The sequence below is a fragment of the Trachemys scripta genome, chromosome 3 (genome assembly GCF_013100865.1).
Source record: "Trachemys scripta elegans isolate TJP31775 chromosome 3, CAS_Tse_1.0, whole genome shotgun sequence".
NCBI lineage: Eukaryota > Metazoa > Chordata > Testudines > Emydidae > Trachemys > Trachemys scripta.
Window position 1 is genome coordinate 2,033,991 of NC_048300.1, and position 19,187 is coordinate 2,053,177.

The 19,187-nt window shown below is 45.5% G+C and overlaps 1 protein-coding gene across 1 annotated transcript; it reads right to left on the reverse strand.

Annotated features, from left to right (window-relative positions):
• Window positions 1-2,037: 2,037 nt before the first annotated feature.
• On the reverse strand, window positions 2,038-18,576 carry EIF4A3 (eukaryotic translation initiation factor 4A3). The gene is made up of 12 exons (XM_034763920.1): window positions 18,344-18,576; window positions 17,645-17,717; window positions 14,677-14,743; window positions 12,683-12,745; window positions 11,474-11,606; window positions 8,996-9,076; window positions 8,126-8,267; window positions 6,591-6,729; window positions 4,829-4,944; window positions 2,810-2,917; window positions 2,601-2,728; window positions 2,038-2,282 (listed from the first exon to the last, which is right to left on the reverse strand). Exons 1-12 carry the CDS (start codon window positions 18,504-18,506, stop codon window positions 2,266-2,268), a joined length of 1,230 nt encoding a protein of 409 aa, XP_034619811.1. The 5' UTR covers window positions 18,507-18,576; the 3' UTR covers window positions 2,038-2,265.
• Window positions 18,577-19,187: the final 611 nt, after the last annotated feature.

Genomic DNA, 19,187 nt, shown 5'->3' on the forward strand with positions numbered 1-19,187 from the left:
AAGGCAAAGTGTGTTGTCCTGCTGTAAAGCTCCTAAACTGAAATGGATTCCTTTCTGAAAGGCTTAGAACAGCACGGTTGGTGACCTTCTCTCAAAGGCCAGGGCTGACTGCTGATGTGGAGGACTGCAGTGTAGAACCAGTAGGCAGAGACCCTCCTTTGGCCTCAGCTATGGGACCCTCTAAGAACCTAAATGAGCTGAGGATATTGTCCCCCTAGAGTACAGGACTAAGCATTTTCTAGAACTTTATTTTCCAAAACTGTCCAGCTGTTTACTCACTAATCATCACAGCACCCCTGTAGAGTAGGGGGTAAGTATTACTCATTTTACAGATGGGGATGAGACCGGTGAAGTGACTGTCCAATATCTGATACTACTTGTATGATACACCTGAAGGCCTCCCTGCATGTCACTAACTACCTTATTTTGTATGTTTGATGCCACCTCTGAAAGAGTAGTGAACTCCAAACACAGTTAGAAGCCAGACTCTTCTTTCCAGTACATTCTGAGGACTAAGCCTTGAAATTGAAATCCAAAACTTGACACTGGAGCCAGATTTCAGTCTTTCACCCAATAGAACATAAGATCTGCTCCCACTGCAGCTTACAGCTCATGGTAGGGATCACATGCAGTGCATTGAATAGGAAGTGCCTGTCCCCTATGGAAATGGTTTACAGCCCTTGGGAGCAGCTGGTGGTTAGGTGTGGCCAGTGCAGTGAGAGGACACTACTACATTTTAACCTGCTCACCAGTTGCTTCCCTCATGAAGGGAAGGAGGCTTTTTTTTTTTTTTAAAGTGTGTCCATCTTTAATGAGGGACTCCTGCCTCATTCAGTGAGCACTAGCCATCTTGTGATGTGTGGGGCTGCCAATTCTGCAACTCCTACCAAGACTGGGGATGAGTGGCCAAGTTTCAGCCCCACCCATCTTAGAAGATTGGGGCTCCTGAAAGTTACCAGAGACACTTATTTTCAGATGAAATGAAAAAAGGAACTGTGCAGCAAAAGAACTAGAGCCCCCTCTAGCTACTGTAATCCAACAGTCTTGGTATTTATTTGTTACTGACAGAACCAACCTTTGCTCTACCCAGATTGGGTTTCTGTGGGTACATCTACACTACAGGGGGGAGTAGATTTAAGATACGCAAATTCAGCTACGTGAATAGCGTAGCTGAATTTGACGTATCGCAGCCGACTTACCCCGCTGTGAGGATGGTGGCAAAAGCGACTTCTGCGGCTTTCTGTCGACGGCGCTTACTCCCACCTCCGCTGGTGGAGTAAGAGCGTCCATTCGGGGATCGATTGTCACGTCCTGATGGGACACGATAAATCAATCCCCGAGAGGTCGATTTCTACCCGCCGATTCAGGTGGGTAGTGTAGACCTAGCCTGTGACTATATTCAAATAAATCAGGCACCTACAGGTTTGCAGAGATGCCTGTAAATGTTAGATTAAGTGCTGATCAGCTCCCATTCTCATGCTCCACCCCTGCTGCTTTCAACAACCCCATGAATAAGGTCTGTCAGAGGCTAAACGCTGCAAGGGAACCCAGTGGTCCACGACAGCAAGACATTCACCAACCCCCTATGCCATTAGAAATCTAACTCCCAAGCAGCCCTATTGCTCCTACAGTTGCTGCTGTTCAACACTCCACAATCTACCAGCACTGAAATGCCACTTCAGATATCCCTAACCTCACCGAGACAGGGGAGTCCCCACATTGGGTCTGATACAAAAGTAAACAGCTTGTGCACTTGGCCACCATGAACTTATCTTAGAAACTAGTACTACTTGCTTTCCAAGAGTGGAAGAGTTCAGACTCATGCTGACTTCCTTTCCTTGCACAAACCAGCAAGGAACTTACAGGAATGTTGCAACTGGAATAAACATGACTGGGAAGTTTGCGTGTTATGTTTTTGATGGGCTTAAGTATATTTGATGTCTATTGCCATTTCATAACACTGAATCCAACTGTAAAAACACCTCTTTGGACCGAGTTTAGTGCTAGTTCCCATCTTAGACTTCAAGTGATCCGAGGGAGAGTTTATGGTAAAATTTTAATTGAAAAAAGTCAGTAGAATGGAAGCAAACACATTATTTACACACACCCTAATTTGCAGATATCAAGAAAATGGAAATGTTCCTCTAAGGGACTTCACAAATTTCACGGTTAAATAAAAATACCACATAAGACTCGGACTCCTTGGAAAGTCAAGTCTAAAATGGAGCTCTCCCCTTCTACTGGTCTTCAGCATGTCGTGCTTCTTTAAATAAGATCAGCAACTGAATTAAGAGAGAGAACATAAGTTAAGCCTTTGCTGAACATGCTGAAAATTGCAGCACAGAGTAACAGCAGTACTACAGCTAATGCACACAACTGCTTCAGCCTCTTCACTGAAATACAAACACCTCAATCCACAAGGATTTGAGTTTACAAAGGGCCAAAAACTTCAGTACAATAAAACTGAGTATTTTAAATTTCCCTATTTGATTCTGTTGAAATAATATTTTACATGGTGATACACAGCTAGGTTAGGAGGCAGCTGCCAGTCTGCCCAGCTGAGCCAGGAGGAGTCCTATTCGGATGCACCCTACACTCACCATTCATGGGCATCTCATCAATCTGGGTAGAGTAGTACTGTTCAATGTCACGCAGGATACGGATGTCGTCATTCTTTACAAAGTTGATGGCAACACCTTTTCGGCCATACCGACCTGATCTACCAATTCTGTTGAAGGAAAGGATCCCGGATTAGTTGACTGGGTAGTCATAGTTGAATCAGACTTCATAAAAGTAGCCATTCCTGTACCTGTGTATATACAGTTCTCTGTTGTTGGGCAAGTCGTAGTTAATGATCAGGGACACCTGAGGAACATCCAAGCCCCTGGCCCAAACATCTGTAGAAATAAGCACACGGCTGCCAAGAGAGAAGAGCAGAGTTATTGCACTCCAATCCCACTGGAAGGATGTTGTGAAATGAGCTAGGGAGACATTAACAACCATCTTCCTGCAGTGCACTGACAGGCCAAGTGTCACTTATTAACTAGTTTCCTAACGCTGCTAAGAAATTTTTCAAACAGCTACAGTCAAGCTCCAATTTTATGAACACGAATCTTGTAGCTAACCAGTTATACAAATAATTTTCCTGACAAAATAAACATTGCATAACAAACGTGATGTTGGTGAAGAATAAGTTGACATCCCTTTATACTAAATGCCTTCAATGCACTGCAAATGGATTTCTTGTCCTTCAAAGCACTGCAAAGGCATACAGTGCACCTGCTGCAAGTTCCGCACTGGAGATACTACAACTGAGGTATTCAGTTTTATAAAAAGAACAGGAGTACTTGTGGCACCTTAGAGACTAACACATTTATTAGAGCATAAGCTTTCGTGGGCTACAGCCCACTTCATCGGATGCATAGAATGGAACATATATTGAGGAGATACATATACACACATACAGAGAGCATAAACAGGTGGGAGTTGTCTTACCAACTCTGAGAGGCCAATTAAACTGCACATCTACCAATGTGATATATGCGATCATGTGCCAGCAATGCCCCTCTGCCATGTACATTGACCAAACCGGACAGTCTCTACGCAAAAGAATTAATGGACACAAATCTGACATCAGGAATCATAATACTCAAAAACCAGTGGGAGAACACTTTAACCTGTCTGGCCATTCAATGACAGACCTGCGGGTGGCTATCTTACAACAGAAAAACTTCAAAAACAGACTCCAACGAGAGACTGCTGAGCTAGAATTGATATGCAAACTAGATACAATCAACTCAGGATTGATTAAGGACTGGGAATGGCTGAGCCATTACAAACATTGAATCTATCTCCCCTTGTAAGTACTCTCACACTTATTATCAAACTGTCTGTACTGGACTTTTTTTTTTTTCTCTCTCTTAATTGGCCTCTCAGAGTTGGTAAGACAACTCCCACCTGTTCATGCTCTCTGTATGTGTGTATATATATCTCCTCAATATATGTTCCACTCTATATGCATCCGAAGAAGTGGGCTGTAGTCCACGAAAGCTTATGCTCTAATAAATTTGTTAGTCTCTAAGGTGCCACAAGTACTCCTGTTCTTTTTGTGGATATAGACTAACACGGCTGCTACTCTGAAACCTGTCAATTTTATAAACTCCTCAATCCCCTATTACTTCATCAAATGGGTTCTAATGTAATCAAATTGCTCACGCCATCCCCTTGGTGATAAGACAGCTGGTGAGAAGCTCATTTTGATATTTAGCAGATGGAATGAGTCACTTCACGTTCTGCTGCTTCAGCAGGAGGAGTCTTCAACAGGGGGACCCAGCTATCTGCTTCCTCCAGGGAGAATTCCGCAGAATACACAAGAAACTAGGGAGCTGAAAACCTCCAGTACAAAGTATCACATTCAACAGCAGCTGCCTGGTATGGCCCAGTCAGAGGCAACTCCTTCCACATGCTGAGAAATGAAACTTAATCTCTGCAGCTTTCTCCAGCTCCCAGATACTCTTACGAAATACCTCGGGTTCATTCTACTTCTAACACCACGGTTCTCCAGACAGCCTACGCAGAGGTCCCCCCACCCTGAGGTGCTATGGAAGGGCAGTCCAGTGATCTCAGTGAGTCTCAGAACTAATATTTTCATTTTATAGCTTAATCTAGAATCACCAGAAATGAGGATGAAAAGGTGAAGGGGGCTTTCAGGGCAGAGATTCAGAGGAATAGATATTGAAGGCATAGTTCAGCCACCCTCCCATAGGACATTGGGGAATCCTGGTCTCATGCTGTAACACCACACACAGAAGAGTATTAAGTCACTTGCCTTGCCCCCGATCTGAACTCTTTCATGATGGATTCTCTCTCCTTCTGTGGCATATCACCATGCATTGATGATACCGTGAAGTTGGCTTCCCTCATCTTCTCTGTTAGCCAGTCTACCTGCACACACACAGAGGTAGCCAGGGTTAGTTCTGTACATGTACTATCATGCTGTTTGTTCCTGAAACAACAGTTTGCTAGTCATGCTTGACGAAGCACCCTCTTCTGTGCTTCATATGAAAGCTCCGTATGTTAGAGGGAGCCACAAGACATCTCCATGGCTGCTTCTGAAGATTAGACTTTCAGGAGGAAAAAGCAGTCAGCATCCTGCCTGCAGAACATCAAGCATTTCCATTATTTATGGAGCATGGACCGAATGCAAGGTTCAGTGGATTCTGTCCTAGCAACAGTGGATCACTGCATTTGAATTAACACCTGCTAGACTCACTACTAGCTAATAAGCAACAGCCAGGACTAACTCCACATGGTGACAGCTGGGCCCCTTCAATATACTTGCCTGGGCAGTAAAACCATCCAGGGAGAGAGAGCTGTTCCAAGAGCAAGCTCCGCTATTCCTAAACATCTGTGAGTGACAACTCAAGCTGTCCCTAGACGTCAGGGAGGGGCATCCAGACCCAGCAGTGGCCTTGCCTGTTTGATGGGAAAAGCTGTATTCTTCTCTCGCCCACCCCCGGTAGGGAGTCAGTGAATTTCTTCCTGGGGTGCAGTTTTGTTTCTATAGTCCCAAGGGGACTTTGGACCTCTACTTGCTAGTCAATTTTATTGTTCTAAAAGGGCAACTCCACCTTTGATTGCACTTTTCTTAGTGGACAAGATGGTGATAGGACAGCACATAACTGGTTACTGACTAGCTCAATTTCAACCTAACCAACAAGAAACCCTGTGCCAGGTTAGCATATCTCAAACAGGCACCCAGTGCCGTTTGGTTCTAGTTCTATAAGCTACTAGCTAAACAGTCTCAAATCAGGGCACAAAATCTCTCTTCCAATTGGTTCCACTGCCCATTACATGCTGCTTTAGTCCATATCAAGTCACGGTTCATGTTGGTTAGTTAAAAGACTGGCTAGGCAGTTCAACAGCAACATGATTTACAATTCCCTGGGCTGCTGCAGGTCAATTTGACACCACTTCCCAGGCCAGGTTGGAGGGGAGGGGTGGTGGGGAGGACAATGCTCCTCCTCTTTTCAGCAGCGTTCACTGGCCAGGGCTCATCCCACCCAACACGCCTGAGCCAGGAGGCTCGATCAGTGTCACCAAGGCCAGCAGGTGTGGGAGGTGAGAGATTGTAAGTCCAGAAGAGACCACTGTGATCATCTAGTCTGACCTGCATCGCACAGGCCACATCCCATCCCCACAATAGCTCCTGTTTGGACTAGAGCCAATCTTAAAAAACATCCAGTCTTGATTTAAAAGATGGCTAGTGGTGGAAAATCCTCCAGATCCCTCAGCAGATTCTCCCTAGTTCTACTAGGAACAACCTGAAAGAAGTTGTTAGAAGAGGGATCCTAACATTTGAGTGGAATTTTCTTTGGCATATCCACTCAAGGCTTTTGTTATTAAAAGCCAATCGCCATGAGCAGGAGGCTGCAATCTAAAGCAAGAGAAACTACTGAGATTAGCAATTCCCAGGGCTAACAGTTGGCCTCTAGTCTTCAGTCTCACATTATTAGATACTAATAGGCAGGGAGAACACCACAGCTACCATTATAGACATAAACATGAACACTTATTTGTTGCTGCTATACCTTCCTCTTGGTGTTACAGAAGATGACAGCTTGCGTGATAGTGAGTGTGTCGTACAGATCGCACAGCGTATCAAACTTCCATTCTTCCCTTTCCACGGCCACAAAAAACTGTTTGATTCCTTCCAGAGTCAATTCATCACTGCACACAGAAAAGAGCCATCGTGTCTTTTAATAGACAGACACTTCAGGGAAGTCTGTAAGCCAATACATTTCAGCCCGCCAGCCACACTGAACAGAGTTCATACTATTGTCACATACACTGTGAACTGCTGCTATTTTATTTATACGAGGTCCTACATGCACATGGTGCTTTACAAAGCAGACAGAGGGAGACCCTGCCTGGAAGCTCCATTAAGGCTCTGAATGCAAGCTGTTCCAGGTGAAAGGGTTGAGTGCATGTACTGAACCCCAGCGGAGGGCTAGATGAGTCTGCATGTGCTGACCAATTTGTGGGATTGGGGCCTAAATCAACAGGAAGCAGTGGAGACTTATGTGGAGTGATGTGCACAACCTCAGGGTTATGCGGATTTGGGGAATGGTTCATGTACCGTTAGTGATTCAGAAGTGTCCTCGGGGAAGCGTGCTTTGAGGATGGACGTAAAGGTGACCCGCATGACAAAACTGAGCTTGTGTCCTGCATGCACGACACACAGAGGACCCAAAAGGTGAGGGTTTCAATGCTCCTGCTTTTGAAATTAGGAGCTCTGTTAGAAAGACTGGAAATCTAATGTGATCGTGACATCACAGGAGAAATGGCTAAGCACGGGGAAGACCCATTACTTAGCCTGCTTAGAACTCTGGTTTTGTTGCCACCTACAGAACTCCAATGTATAGTGAGTATTTGGGATAAGAGGGGGTCTGTTAAAGATCCAAACCCCGCATCCTCTTTGGTTATGATGTGAAAGCTGAGACATATCAGACCCCCCTGCCCCCCACTCCCTCAAAAGTCTTCCAGCAAAACCCAGGAAGCCCAGATTGAGCGTTCCAGGTATTTCCAAGGTGCAACACTTTTTAGACCTACCTCACACACTGTAAAATGTGAGAAGAGGCATCAAAATATCTTGTGGGTCACCTTTATAGGAGCAAGAGGTGGCAGGGCCGGGGTGAAGAAGGGATCTCTAGGAGGAGGGCACTGCATGGGAGAAGGCCATGAAGAAGAATCGGAAGGGGTTTGGGGAGCAGAGGAGGAGCTACCCGCCAGGCCGGAGGGAAGCTGCAGAGCGCTATGAAGGGGAGATGTTTGCTGCAGAGGGCAGCTGCTGGAAAATGAACAAAACTATCCCAAGTTTTAGGACAGAAGGTTTGCAAGCTGCTTGGCAAACAGCAGCTAACTAGAAGAAACATCTGAATGGGCTTTGCACTTTAAACCAAGTTTACAGCCTTAACCAATCCCTTTCTAGTCCAACAACGAAGGATTTTGAAGCAATCACATTCAAAAGCCATCACTTACAGAGGAAGACTAATTCCAGAGACTGATGAGAGCCCAACTTCTGGTGGAACTCGAGAGCTGCTTTTCTCGTGGGAACATCACTCACCGTTTAACCAAGATGCGGATTGGGTCAGTCATGAATTTATTGGTCATCTCCAGGATTTCGTGAGGCAAGGTAGCACTGATCAGAACCACCTGAGTAGCTGGGGGCAGGTATCTGTACACATCATAAATCTGTTCTTTAAAACCTGCCAAAGCAAACCAAATAGTACAGCAGTGTTAATGTTGCATTTTCTTTTAACACTTTTCTTACACTGACTCTGGAATTCAAAATTAAGATTACACTTAAAGACAAACATTAGGAAGTTAGTGAATTCACAGCTAAAGTCACCCAAACAACTTCAACTCTATCTTATCCCTCACACTCCAAAACCAGTGTACCCTATAGAAAATGGAGAGAGTTTGAGGCTTTGCTGAGGACTAGTTCCAGGGGTGTGCGTTCATCCTAAGGGCTGGTCTACACTGGGGGCGGGAGGGAAGGGGGGAGAAATCGATCTAAGATATGCAACTTCAGCTACGTGAATAGCGTAGCTGAAGTCTAAGTATCTTAGATTGATTTACCTCGGGTCCTCACGGCGTGGGATCGACGACCGTGGCTCCCCCGTTGACTGCGCTACCGCTTCTCACTCTGGTGGAGTTCCGGAGTCGACGGGGAGCGAGTTCGGGGATCGATTTATCGCATCTAGATGAGACGCGATACATCGATCCCCAATAGAGCGATCACTACCCGCCGATCTGGCGGGTAGTGAAGACGTACCCTAAGGGATCTCTCCCTGTATCAGATTAGGTGTAGCAAGTACAGCCCTAGGTTCTAACCAGCTACATTACATGCCCTTTGGCAAGAGCATTCCCAGTGCTGTGCACGCTAGAGCGTGAGGCGGAGGGAGGAAAAAGGAGTGCAAAGGGTATTTCGTACCTTTATTGAGCATCTCATCAGCTTCATCCAAAACCAACATTTTGATGGCACGAGTCCTTAAACTTCGACGACGAATCATATCTGCAAGGTTCCAGTTCAGTATCATGAAAGTTTCCAGCAACACAGATACTTGCAACACTCCCTAACTGCCACTATCAGACAGTTCTACTTATCTATGCATTCCGCTGGGGCATTGATTCTCTCCATATCATGACCCCATATTCATTTAGCAACCTGGGAAGGCCAGGGTGCTTGCAGCCCTGACACCACTTTGTGAGCCCCAGAAATCACATACAGTATACTTTCATTTATCCAAATAGTGTGAGGGACACGGATTTTATTTGGATAGTTGGGAGTTTGGATAATGGAAAGGACAGCCTCTCACCCCAGACCTCCCAGTGTTCTCCCTTGCAGACGAAACAGATGGACAGGGTACAGACTTCACTGTTGTCGCTACACATGCGCGGTAACAGCAGGGCAGCAGACTCCCTAGCAGCTGGGCTCCTCCAGTGGTTGCTTGGTTTGGTGTGCGCCCCAGCACTGGCTCCTGCACGCTGCCCAAGGAGCAGTGTGGAGGTTGTGCCAATGAGGGAGCGGGGCACTTCGGTGCTGCATCTGCCAGGGCCAGAGCTATGGCACCGACCAGGTGAGAAAAGCAACTCTGCAGCAGAGCTGCAAGATGGTGGCAAGGGGGGAGAAGGTGGGGGTGGGGATGTGTGTATAGGCAGTTGGGCCTGGGGTTTCACTGGAGGGCTGCATGCCAGCAGGAGGCAGAGTGGCTAACTGGGGGGGTTGTATGCAGGCAGGTGTGTTGGGTACAAGGACAAGGAAGGGATTTGGATAATGTGGAAATCTGGATAACAGGATTTTGAATAAACAGGAGTATATTGTACTCAGGGGGGTTGGCTTCTCACATGCCAGTTAAGGGACCAAAGACTGGGTGAAAAATTCAGAATTCCAAGCCCCAGGACACAACTTGCTCTCTGAGGCAAGCAAGACAGGACAGGTGAGTTGCAGCCCATTTGCACAGCACCAGGGTGACAGCAGGCTACGGGCGACTTCCGCTGGAAAGAGAGCTGTGTGCATCCTTTGGAAACTGCTGCACAATTTACCAACCACATGGATCCAGCTTTCGTTTCTAGATTGCCTATTTCTGGTCTGGAGGAGTGGATGGCTCAGAATAGTCCCTGGTCCTGTGATGTGGAAGCCTTTCACCATTACCATGTGGGTCAATCCAGCCCAGTGGGTAGTTACCAACTAATTCCCATTTTGTGGTTTATGAAGACTGGCTCCATGTTAGAATCATAGGGTTAGAAGGGACCACCAGGGTCATCTAGCTTAACCCCCTGCCAAGATGCAGGAGTTGTTGTGTCTAAACCATCCAGGACAGATGGCTCCAGCCTCCTTTTGAAAACCTCCAGTGAAGGAGCTTCCACAACCTCCCTAGGTGTCTGTTCCAGTCCTACTCTTCTTACAGTTTGGAAGTGTTTCCTGAGATTTAATCTAACTCTGCAGTGCTGAAGTTTGAACCCATTGCTGTTTGTCCTGCCCTCTGTGGCAAGAGAGAACAGCTTTTCTTCATCTTTTTTATGGCAGGCTTTCAAGTACACTACCACGTCCCCCTTAATCTCCTCTTTTCCAAGCTAAACATACCGATACGGTATAAATACAACCAGAACCGACACTTGTTGCCAGGCTCAGAGTCTCCAAGGACTGAACAGCAGGGATATTCAGCCCAGGAGGTGTAAGTCAGCACTGAGGTACATTGGCAGGGCAGTGTGAGAAGCCAGCACCGCTGCTCGCCATGCCATGCCATGCCATGCCTGCACTGTTAGAGGAACTGAGTCTCCAATTTTGTCATCCAGGCACCTTTCAGGAGCCATAAAAATTGAAGTTATTTTAGAGAAACCAGAAAACAAAGCTGCATTGGCACGCTGGGCTAGCCAAAAGAGGAGTATTGGTAGCTAGTTTCGAGTGGAAATATACTGCTGAGAACTTTTTACGAGACACAAAAAGGATTCAGATTGTTTTTAATCTAGTCAATTAAAAAATGAACAGTTGAGTAGCTTCAACTCCTACACCACCCCTGAGTCTCATACCAATTTCTGGGCATGTGCAATAACATTTTCCTAGTAAATTATTCTCTTCCTTGTTGCTGTGCAAATACCACACAAACAAGGGAAAAGGATTAGTCAGGGGAAGTGAAACTGACTATACATGATAAACTGAAAAAACAAAATGATTTCTCTCTCCAAGTCTTTCAGCTGGAGTGATCTTAGAAGTGACTGTTAATAGTTGGTAAAAAAGTTAGTGTGTTTAGGTTTACGGTGTCCCTTTAAATGGAGTTTTCATACCACTTCACATTCGCAGGAGCAGAACAATCCCTTAAGCATGAAGTACACACCATTTATCCTGAACTATTATGTGTATCTTGGGTATTAAGCCAGATATGGCATAGCTAGCCAGTGACCTCCTTACCAAACACACGGCCTGGTGTGCCAGCAACAACGTGCTGTCCATAATCCAGTTTCCGGATATCTTCACCAACATTTGTGCCTCCAATACAGGCATGACACTGCACATTCATGTAGTCACCAAGAGCAAGAAGGCCCTGTGTCAAGTCAGCATAGAAGAAACATTTAGACAGTTTACAATAGCGCCACGTAACTATTTGCAATGAGATCCCTAGACAGGTCCCTCCCTGTTTGCAGCACCCCACTATTTACATGCAGATCTTTCCAACCACACACCTTTCTGCCCCCTGCTCCAGCCTGAAGTGCTAGTCCTGTGCTTCCTCTGTAAAACAGGAGTTTGAAAGGGGGGACTGCTGTCATGTCTTTAGGCATCTTTGGAGACACTTTGTACACAGAAATAGCAGCACAGACAAACCTCCTGCACTGATAAGGGAGTTTCAGGACCATGGGCAGGAACGAGTTGGTAGGTCAAATCACAAGTGTCAGAAAATTTGCAGCTAAATTTAAACAGAGGAATTACAATCTGTATAAACGAGGCAACACTTTCTGATTATGGCATTTGTAGCTATGTACGAGTTTCTCAGTCACAGGATTCAAACTGTGGGATTTTTTGAAGTTCCAAGAAAGAAAAAATGCTATGGTGCCACATTCCAAAAATCCAGGATAAAAAGCTACAGAATCAAGGCAAAGGTTTCAACACACTCCACTGGACATCTTCTAAGCCCGCAATCTCCCACCCAGACTGGACAGAAAAGATGAATAAATTCAGCTTCACAACATTTCCAAGAGATCTGCACACATCTGCTCACTGCAATGCCAAAAAGTTAATTGTTGCAACACGTGAGCATGATAAGAGGAAGAAAAACACTGAACTGTCAGAGATTCTAACATTAAGAGTGCCAAACTGTACCTCAGCAACCAACAAAATATGTGCTTTTGGGCTAATCAAGAGTTATTTCTGTGGAATATCAGTAAGCCAGTAGTATTATCAGTTTGTTACTATACCTAATCCAGTATTAGATACAACAACAAGTATATGTACCACCACTTCATTTTCTATGGAGGAAAATAATCACTGCAAATCCACAAAATGCTAAAAATTCACCAATTGTTCTAGTAATACTGGGCACTTACCAACATCTGTAAAACATTGGTAAGAGTTTACAGGCACAAAGAATGTGCTCAAAAGTTTGGCCGCTTCAAATGCTCTTACCTTTTGAATCTGTACTGCCAACTCCCTAGTTGGTGCTAAGATCAATGCCTGGGTTTCACGGACCTGAATGAAACAGACAAATTGAACAAGTCCAATATTAGCCAAACATAACAGGGGCAGTGGGTCCCAAAGGACTTGGAAATGACAAGGCACCAAGAAGGATTCAGCATAAATTTTAGCACAAAATGCATAAGGATCAATCAACTCATCTGGAAGTTGCTCCTGCTCAAACCCACGCACATGAGAATACCTCCCTGTGTAAGTCACATTCAACAATATCATCCACCAGTACGTTTCACTCCACTGGCTTGTTTTTCACTATGCTAGCTACAACCAGACACTAAGTCCTACTTTCTGAAAACTAATTATGAATGTATTTGTTCTTTGCTTGCACATGAATATGATGGGGTGTCGTCCCCACACCTGCCCTGAAAGGCAGGCCAGAGGGGCCAATTAACCTATTAGGGGTTGCAAGCTGGAGGGAATTAAGACAGAGAGAAGCCTTAACAAGAAGCAGCTCACCTGCGCAGGAACCAGCAGGGCCTATATAAGCCAGAAAGCTGACAGAGGGGACTGCTAGGAAAGGCTGCAGTCACTCCCTAGGAAGAGGAGTGTTTGCAAGCTCTGGCGATGGGTAGTTCACAGTTGTTCCCTGCAGGGAGGGAGTAGGGAGGCTGGCAAACCCAGAGAGGGGAAGCCAGGAAGGTAGGAAAAGGCTCAAGGGGGGGAAGCGGCAAGTGGGGGAGGTTTAGGTTGGATATTAGGAAACACTATTTCACTAGGAGGGTGGTGAAGCACTGGAATGCGTTACCTAGGGAGGTGATGGAATCTCCATCCTTAGAGGTCTTTAAGGCCCAGCTTGACAAAGCCCTGGCTGGGATGATTTAGTTGGGGATTAGGTCCTGCTTTGAGCAGGGGGTTGGACTAGATACCTCCTGAGGTCCCTTCCAACCCTGATATTCTATGAATAGACTTGGTTGCTGATGAGAGGGCCAGCCTGGGTTCCCTTACCAGCTGCTGAGGAAGTGGCACCGGCTGGCCAGTGAGTGGGAAGACTGCCTGAGCCCATTTGTCAAGAGAGACTTTGTTACCCCAGAAGGGGGAAACAACGATAGTGACCTGGCCGAAGGGCTAAGCTGCAGAGAGGAGGCGGTGGTTCCTGATGCAAAAGGACAATGGGAGAGGTACCTCTACAGGAGGGCACAGCACCTGCCAGAGCTAATCCCCAAGATAACCTGGAGGAGGCACCACTAGCGGTGAGTGGACTTCCCATGAAAGATGGAAACAATTTATCAGATAATGGCTCAGGTATAATTTTACTAGTCAAAAATCAAAGATGACAATTTACATCTCTTCCACTGGGAACACTGAAAATTTTAAGGAAACATCCCTGAGAATTAAGTTTAGCATTTGGAAAATGTGAATTTATTTTAAAGTTACTAGACTGCAGGGAGCTGCAAGAGGAAGAATCCGACTCAAGTGAAGCCAGACTGTAAATGGACTATTGGTCTCTTTACAACTGCTTGATAGTTTACTTCAGGATTTACAGAATGTAAATGTGAGCATTTGGGGAGGACGTGGCTGATAAAAATCAGCTTTATCATGATGAAATTTCTGCATTTTTCCCTTAAAGAATTGTGGCCTATGGAGGTTCTTTAAGTCCCATGAGTGGACCCAATGAACTCATGGGTTAATTGCATGGGAAAGGTGAAAAGAAAATGGCCACGTCTGTCTTCCAGTGACACCTATTAAAATATAGGAATACAGCCAAGTAGAGCTCAAGAGTTAAAAATTCCTGCAGAAGTGGATTTTAGGCAAAATCTGATGAAATCAAATTTGACAAATTCCATTGCCTATGATTAGACTTCAGTTTAAAGCTTCACTCATCCAGTTGTAGTCTTAACAATAAATGCATACAAATTATTAAATCTTTCTATTTCAAAAGTTTCATTTTAAAACTGTAAAATGTAATATATTTAAGTGCTGAAAGTTACCTGAATATCCAAACACTGTAGAACAGAGATGCAAAATGTTGCTGTTTTGCCTGTTCCAGATTGTGACCTGGAAAGAGAGACCATTTAAGAACCTATTTCTGAAGAACACACACAGCTAATTAACATTTCCCAAAACAAAAGCTAATTTTTCTGCTAATCCTTTAATAGTCAACATTACAATTAACGGACAATGTTATTTTCAACAATGCATCTTACACAATTTTAGCTAACATGGTTGTCATTTGCATAATTAAAAAACTATCATTTGACACTAGTAAATCCCCAGCTCTGGAACCCCCCGGTCTCTAAACTAAGGGACTATTAGCCTGTGGTGATGACTGGGGAATGGTTTTGCTTCTTTGCAAAACAGGTCATAAAGGGGCAGGGAGAGGGGTTGGTAAAGGTGTTTTTCTGCTTGTATTTTACCATAGGTCTCTCCAAGAATATCAAATCTGCCTCTCTGGCTTTGCTAGAAGACTTTCCTGAGAGTCTTAGAGCATGTTTACTGGGATCTCACATTTCAACTGAGGGCATATCTACATGCACCGCTCTGCAGCAGTGCAGCTGTAACGCTCCAGCATGTTTGGTGAAGACTCTCTACGTAGACGGGAGAGACCTCTCTAATTGCCTAATAAATCCACCTCCATGAACGGCAGAAGCTATGTTGGTGGGAAAAGCTCTCTCGCCGATGTTGCGCTGGGCACACGACTGCTTATGCCAGTTTAACTGTCACTCAGGGGGTGACTTATTCAGACCCCTGAGCGACTTAAGTTATGCCAACACAGACTGTAGCATAGACATAGCCTAAAGGTATAGTGCTAGATCTTTATCCAACCCCTGTATTCAAAATGTTAATCATTGAAGTTAAACAGGTGTTAATCCAGGACTAAAAATCTCTCTACACTGCTCCACTTCCACCCTCTACACTTGCACTGTCGCCATTTCCCTAGTTCTAGTTATCCCAGGCACTAGTTATGAGACATCAGAGAAATTTCCCACCATTGGTTAATGGTTCAGGTCCATTGGCATTAACACAGTGGCAGGTTCTCAGCATTGCTAACACATTGATTCAGCCTGCTCTGAACAGGGTTATGACAGTGGTTATTAAATACTGGCAGCCAATCCCAGGGCTCCTAGTGTTGCTTGCTTGCCTTCAGTGGTTCTTCCATGGAGTAACAGTGGAAGATTTTCAGATAGTCTTGTCTACACTAGGAAACTAAGTCTTTTAGGGCAGAAAAATCCCAAGTTTCTAAATGAAAAAACAAGCAGATTTTGTAAAACCCTTTAATACTCTCTACTTACAAAGCAGCAAACATCAGGCACAAGCCCAATTTTTTCTCCTTTTGTAGTGTCAACTTTAAGCCACTAGATAGACATGGCTGACAATAGGGGTCTACCAGAAGGCCCAACTAGACTATCACTCAAGTACAGCTGAACACAGCTTGGGAGCTTGTCTACATGAGGTCAAACCACACAATAATTACTAAAGAATTGTAGCATGCTTTTTGTAATGGGTGTAGCAAATAGCATAGCCTTCTGTGCATGAGCTCCCAAGCTGTTGTCAACCCTGGTTAGGGGCAGCCTAGATTGTCAATTGTGGATCACTTCCATAGTGACAGGACCCTACTGTAGGCAAGAACTTGAGTCTCGAGATTGGTTATGAGATAGCATTGTGACAGTCAACATGGGCTAGCACTGACACAATTAGGTGAAACCAAGGTTTCACCTACAAAAACACTGCATCAGATTTTAAAACCAGTAAACTTGTTTGAAGTTTTAGGAAAGTTCCTCAGTGTAGACAAGTGTACACAATTTCCCATGGTAGACAGGGCTAGATATGTTACCTACGCCCATTCTGCAAACTTTTGCATACACACTTAAATGAATGCATAAACATTTACCAGATCTGCGCTTTAATATATTCTCCATTAGACTATTCAAGTTTCAGCAGTGTGAATAAAAATTTAAAAATCTATTTAAACATTTTTAAATTGTTTTTAAATTAAGATTTAAACGTTTACAATAAAATCTGAATTTAATATAAAATGTTAAGGCCTAAGCTTACTATAATCTTTTAAAATAATTAAATAAAAAAATGCTGAATCCAGGAGCCTCTAGCAAAGACAGAGTTAAAGACCGCTCTTCTATATAGCGAGAGAATAGGAGGAGAGGGAAATTAACATCTGAGGTCAAGCTTTAGAAATATGGCACAATATATCCTGTACTAAGGGCTTATTTTATTAATAAAAAAAGATGTTCTATGCTGTTGATATTAAATTCCAGTTACCATCCTAATGCAGTCTGACATAAACCATGAGCAAAATGTTAATTATGTAGATTACACACTGAAAATGTATAATCTTAAATTATTCTATCTAAAGGCAGTGTAAAAAAAAAAAAGTACAGGTAGTTTATTATGCACTCACATTAATATCTGAAAAAAAAAGTTGTCTTCAGAAAACCACACAGTCAAAAGTAAGGGCTAGATCCTGAAAATCGATTTGGGCAGATCCACGTACACGAGGGCAGAATCGAACCCTCATTTTCCCCAACACGTGTATTTTCAACAAACGTCAGCAGTCAATGTATGGCCAAGTACACAAGGCTATAGCACATGCATCTCTTACACTGCTTTCTTTTTAACAGAATGGTAAGAAAATTAGAAGCAGTGAACTATTATTTGGGGGGGGGGGGGACATTTCATCTGTTACCACATATAGACTAATGTTATTTCTGAACTCTATGTGTAACTTTTTTTTTAAGGTTGTAGATGGTGAATTTTCTTTCATGCAATCACAGCCAACAAGAAGTTGTTGGTGATATCTCATTCTTGAAACCGTGAGTGTTTAAGGTTTGTTTAATACTATTTTAAAAAACTAAAGAGGACCATGGAAAGATGAGCTAAGTTGCTAACAATCTTTTTAAAAATAAAGCGTCTCCATTCTCTTCAGTTTAGAATTCCACTTACTGTGCAATGACATCTCTTCCTTTGATAATCTGCTTGATCGCTCTCTGTTGAATAGCTGATGGTTTCTCAAAGCCTAGAATGTTGTTTTAAACAGAAAGACCTTTTAACATTTCTTCCCATGTACGTATCAAAGTAGTGTTAATATTTCATAAATCAAAGCACTGAGCGAAGTGTCAGGAGGAGATTTTCAAAGGCACAAAGGAGAGTGGGCGATGCACAAAGTGTCTGTTTAAAGGGGCGATATTAAACCGATGTAACTGTGTAGACACGTATCAGGCTAGCTTGCCCCTGTGACCGCAGCAGGCTGACCCCCTGCCGTGTTGGCACGGCCATAACCGCCCCCGACCCCCCGAGTGTGCCTGGCCTAGCTCCAGCCCCGCCCCCGAGTGTGCCCGGGCCTAGCTCCAGCCGCGTTTACGGGTTTAAGTTACACGGGGGCAACTTCCGCGTCGAGCCCCGCGAGGCGCCTGCGAGCCGCCCACACGCTCCACGCTGGGCCCCATTTTGTGCGATGGGGCCGCGCGCAGAGCGGGAGCGCGGCCAGAGCCGGGAAACGGCTCCACAGAGCCCCCCCCAGCACCCCCCCCAGCAGAGAGGCGCGAGGGCGGGCCAGGCCGCGGGGCCTCGCGGGAGCGCCTCGCCCCCCCCGGCCCGGCCCGGCCCGGCCCGTCGCTCAGCCCGGCCCGGCCCGGCCCGCACCGTAGGCGTAGATGCCGCGCAGCAGGTCCTCGCGCAGCCCCATGGTGTCGAAGGTGGGGGTCACGTCCACCTCCTCGCTGGTCTCGAACTCCACCTTGGTCATGTCCTCCTCCTTCAGCAGCCGCTTGCGGGCCGAGCCCGCCGCGCCTGCCGCGCCCGACATGGCCGCTCCGGCTCCGGGACTCCGGCCGCGCCGCCACACGACCGCCGCTCCGCGCCCCGCACTGCGCCTGCGCCGCGCTGCGTGCCGCCGCGTGAGGTCAGCGCGCGGGACGTGCTCCCCCCCCACGTGACAGGGGAGCACGCGCCTCGCTGCGGAACTGGCTCTTCCCCCACCCCAGCCCCTGGGGCTGGCTCCTCCCCTCCGGGGCTGCCCTGCCCTTACGCCACGGGCTGGCTCCTCCCTCACTCCGCTGCTAGGGCTGCCCCGCCCCTTCCCCGTGTAGCTCAGGACTTAGTTGACAGAAGACTCTCCTGTTGGCATAGGTAATCCACCTCCCCAAGAGGCAGTAGCTAGACTGATGGATTTTTTGTGCTGATAGTTTTCTTGATGTGCTGAGCTATTGCATCCATTTCTTATTCATCATAGCAAAATATCACACTGAATATCACTGCTACTACTATATAACTCATCTTAAATTGGTATCCTCCCAGAGGATACTCAGGTGTGTGGGTTTGTCTACACCACAAAATTAAGTCGACTTAACTTACATTGGTATACAGTCGCCACTGTAATTACATCGCTTGTGCGCATCTACACTTTGCTCTTTGTGTCGGCAGTGTGTGTCCTCCCCAGGAACGCGTGTATCGATTGTACTGTCATTGTGGGACAGCTCCTGAAAGC

Coding starts and splice junctions, on each gene's coding strand:
- EIF4A3 (XM_034763920.1), bottom strand. CDS start 18,506: ATGTCGGGCGCGGCAGGCGCGGCGGGCTCGGCCCGCAAGCGGCTGCTG. Junction 17,718..18,343: donor GCGCGGCATCTACGCCTACG/GTGCGGGCCGGG, acceptor ACAACATTCTAG/GCTTTGAGAAACCATCAGCT. Junction 6,730..8,125: donor ATCCGCATCTTGGTTAAACG/GTGAGTGATGTT, acceptor TTCTGTGTGCAG/TGATGAATTGACTCTGGAAG.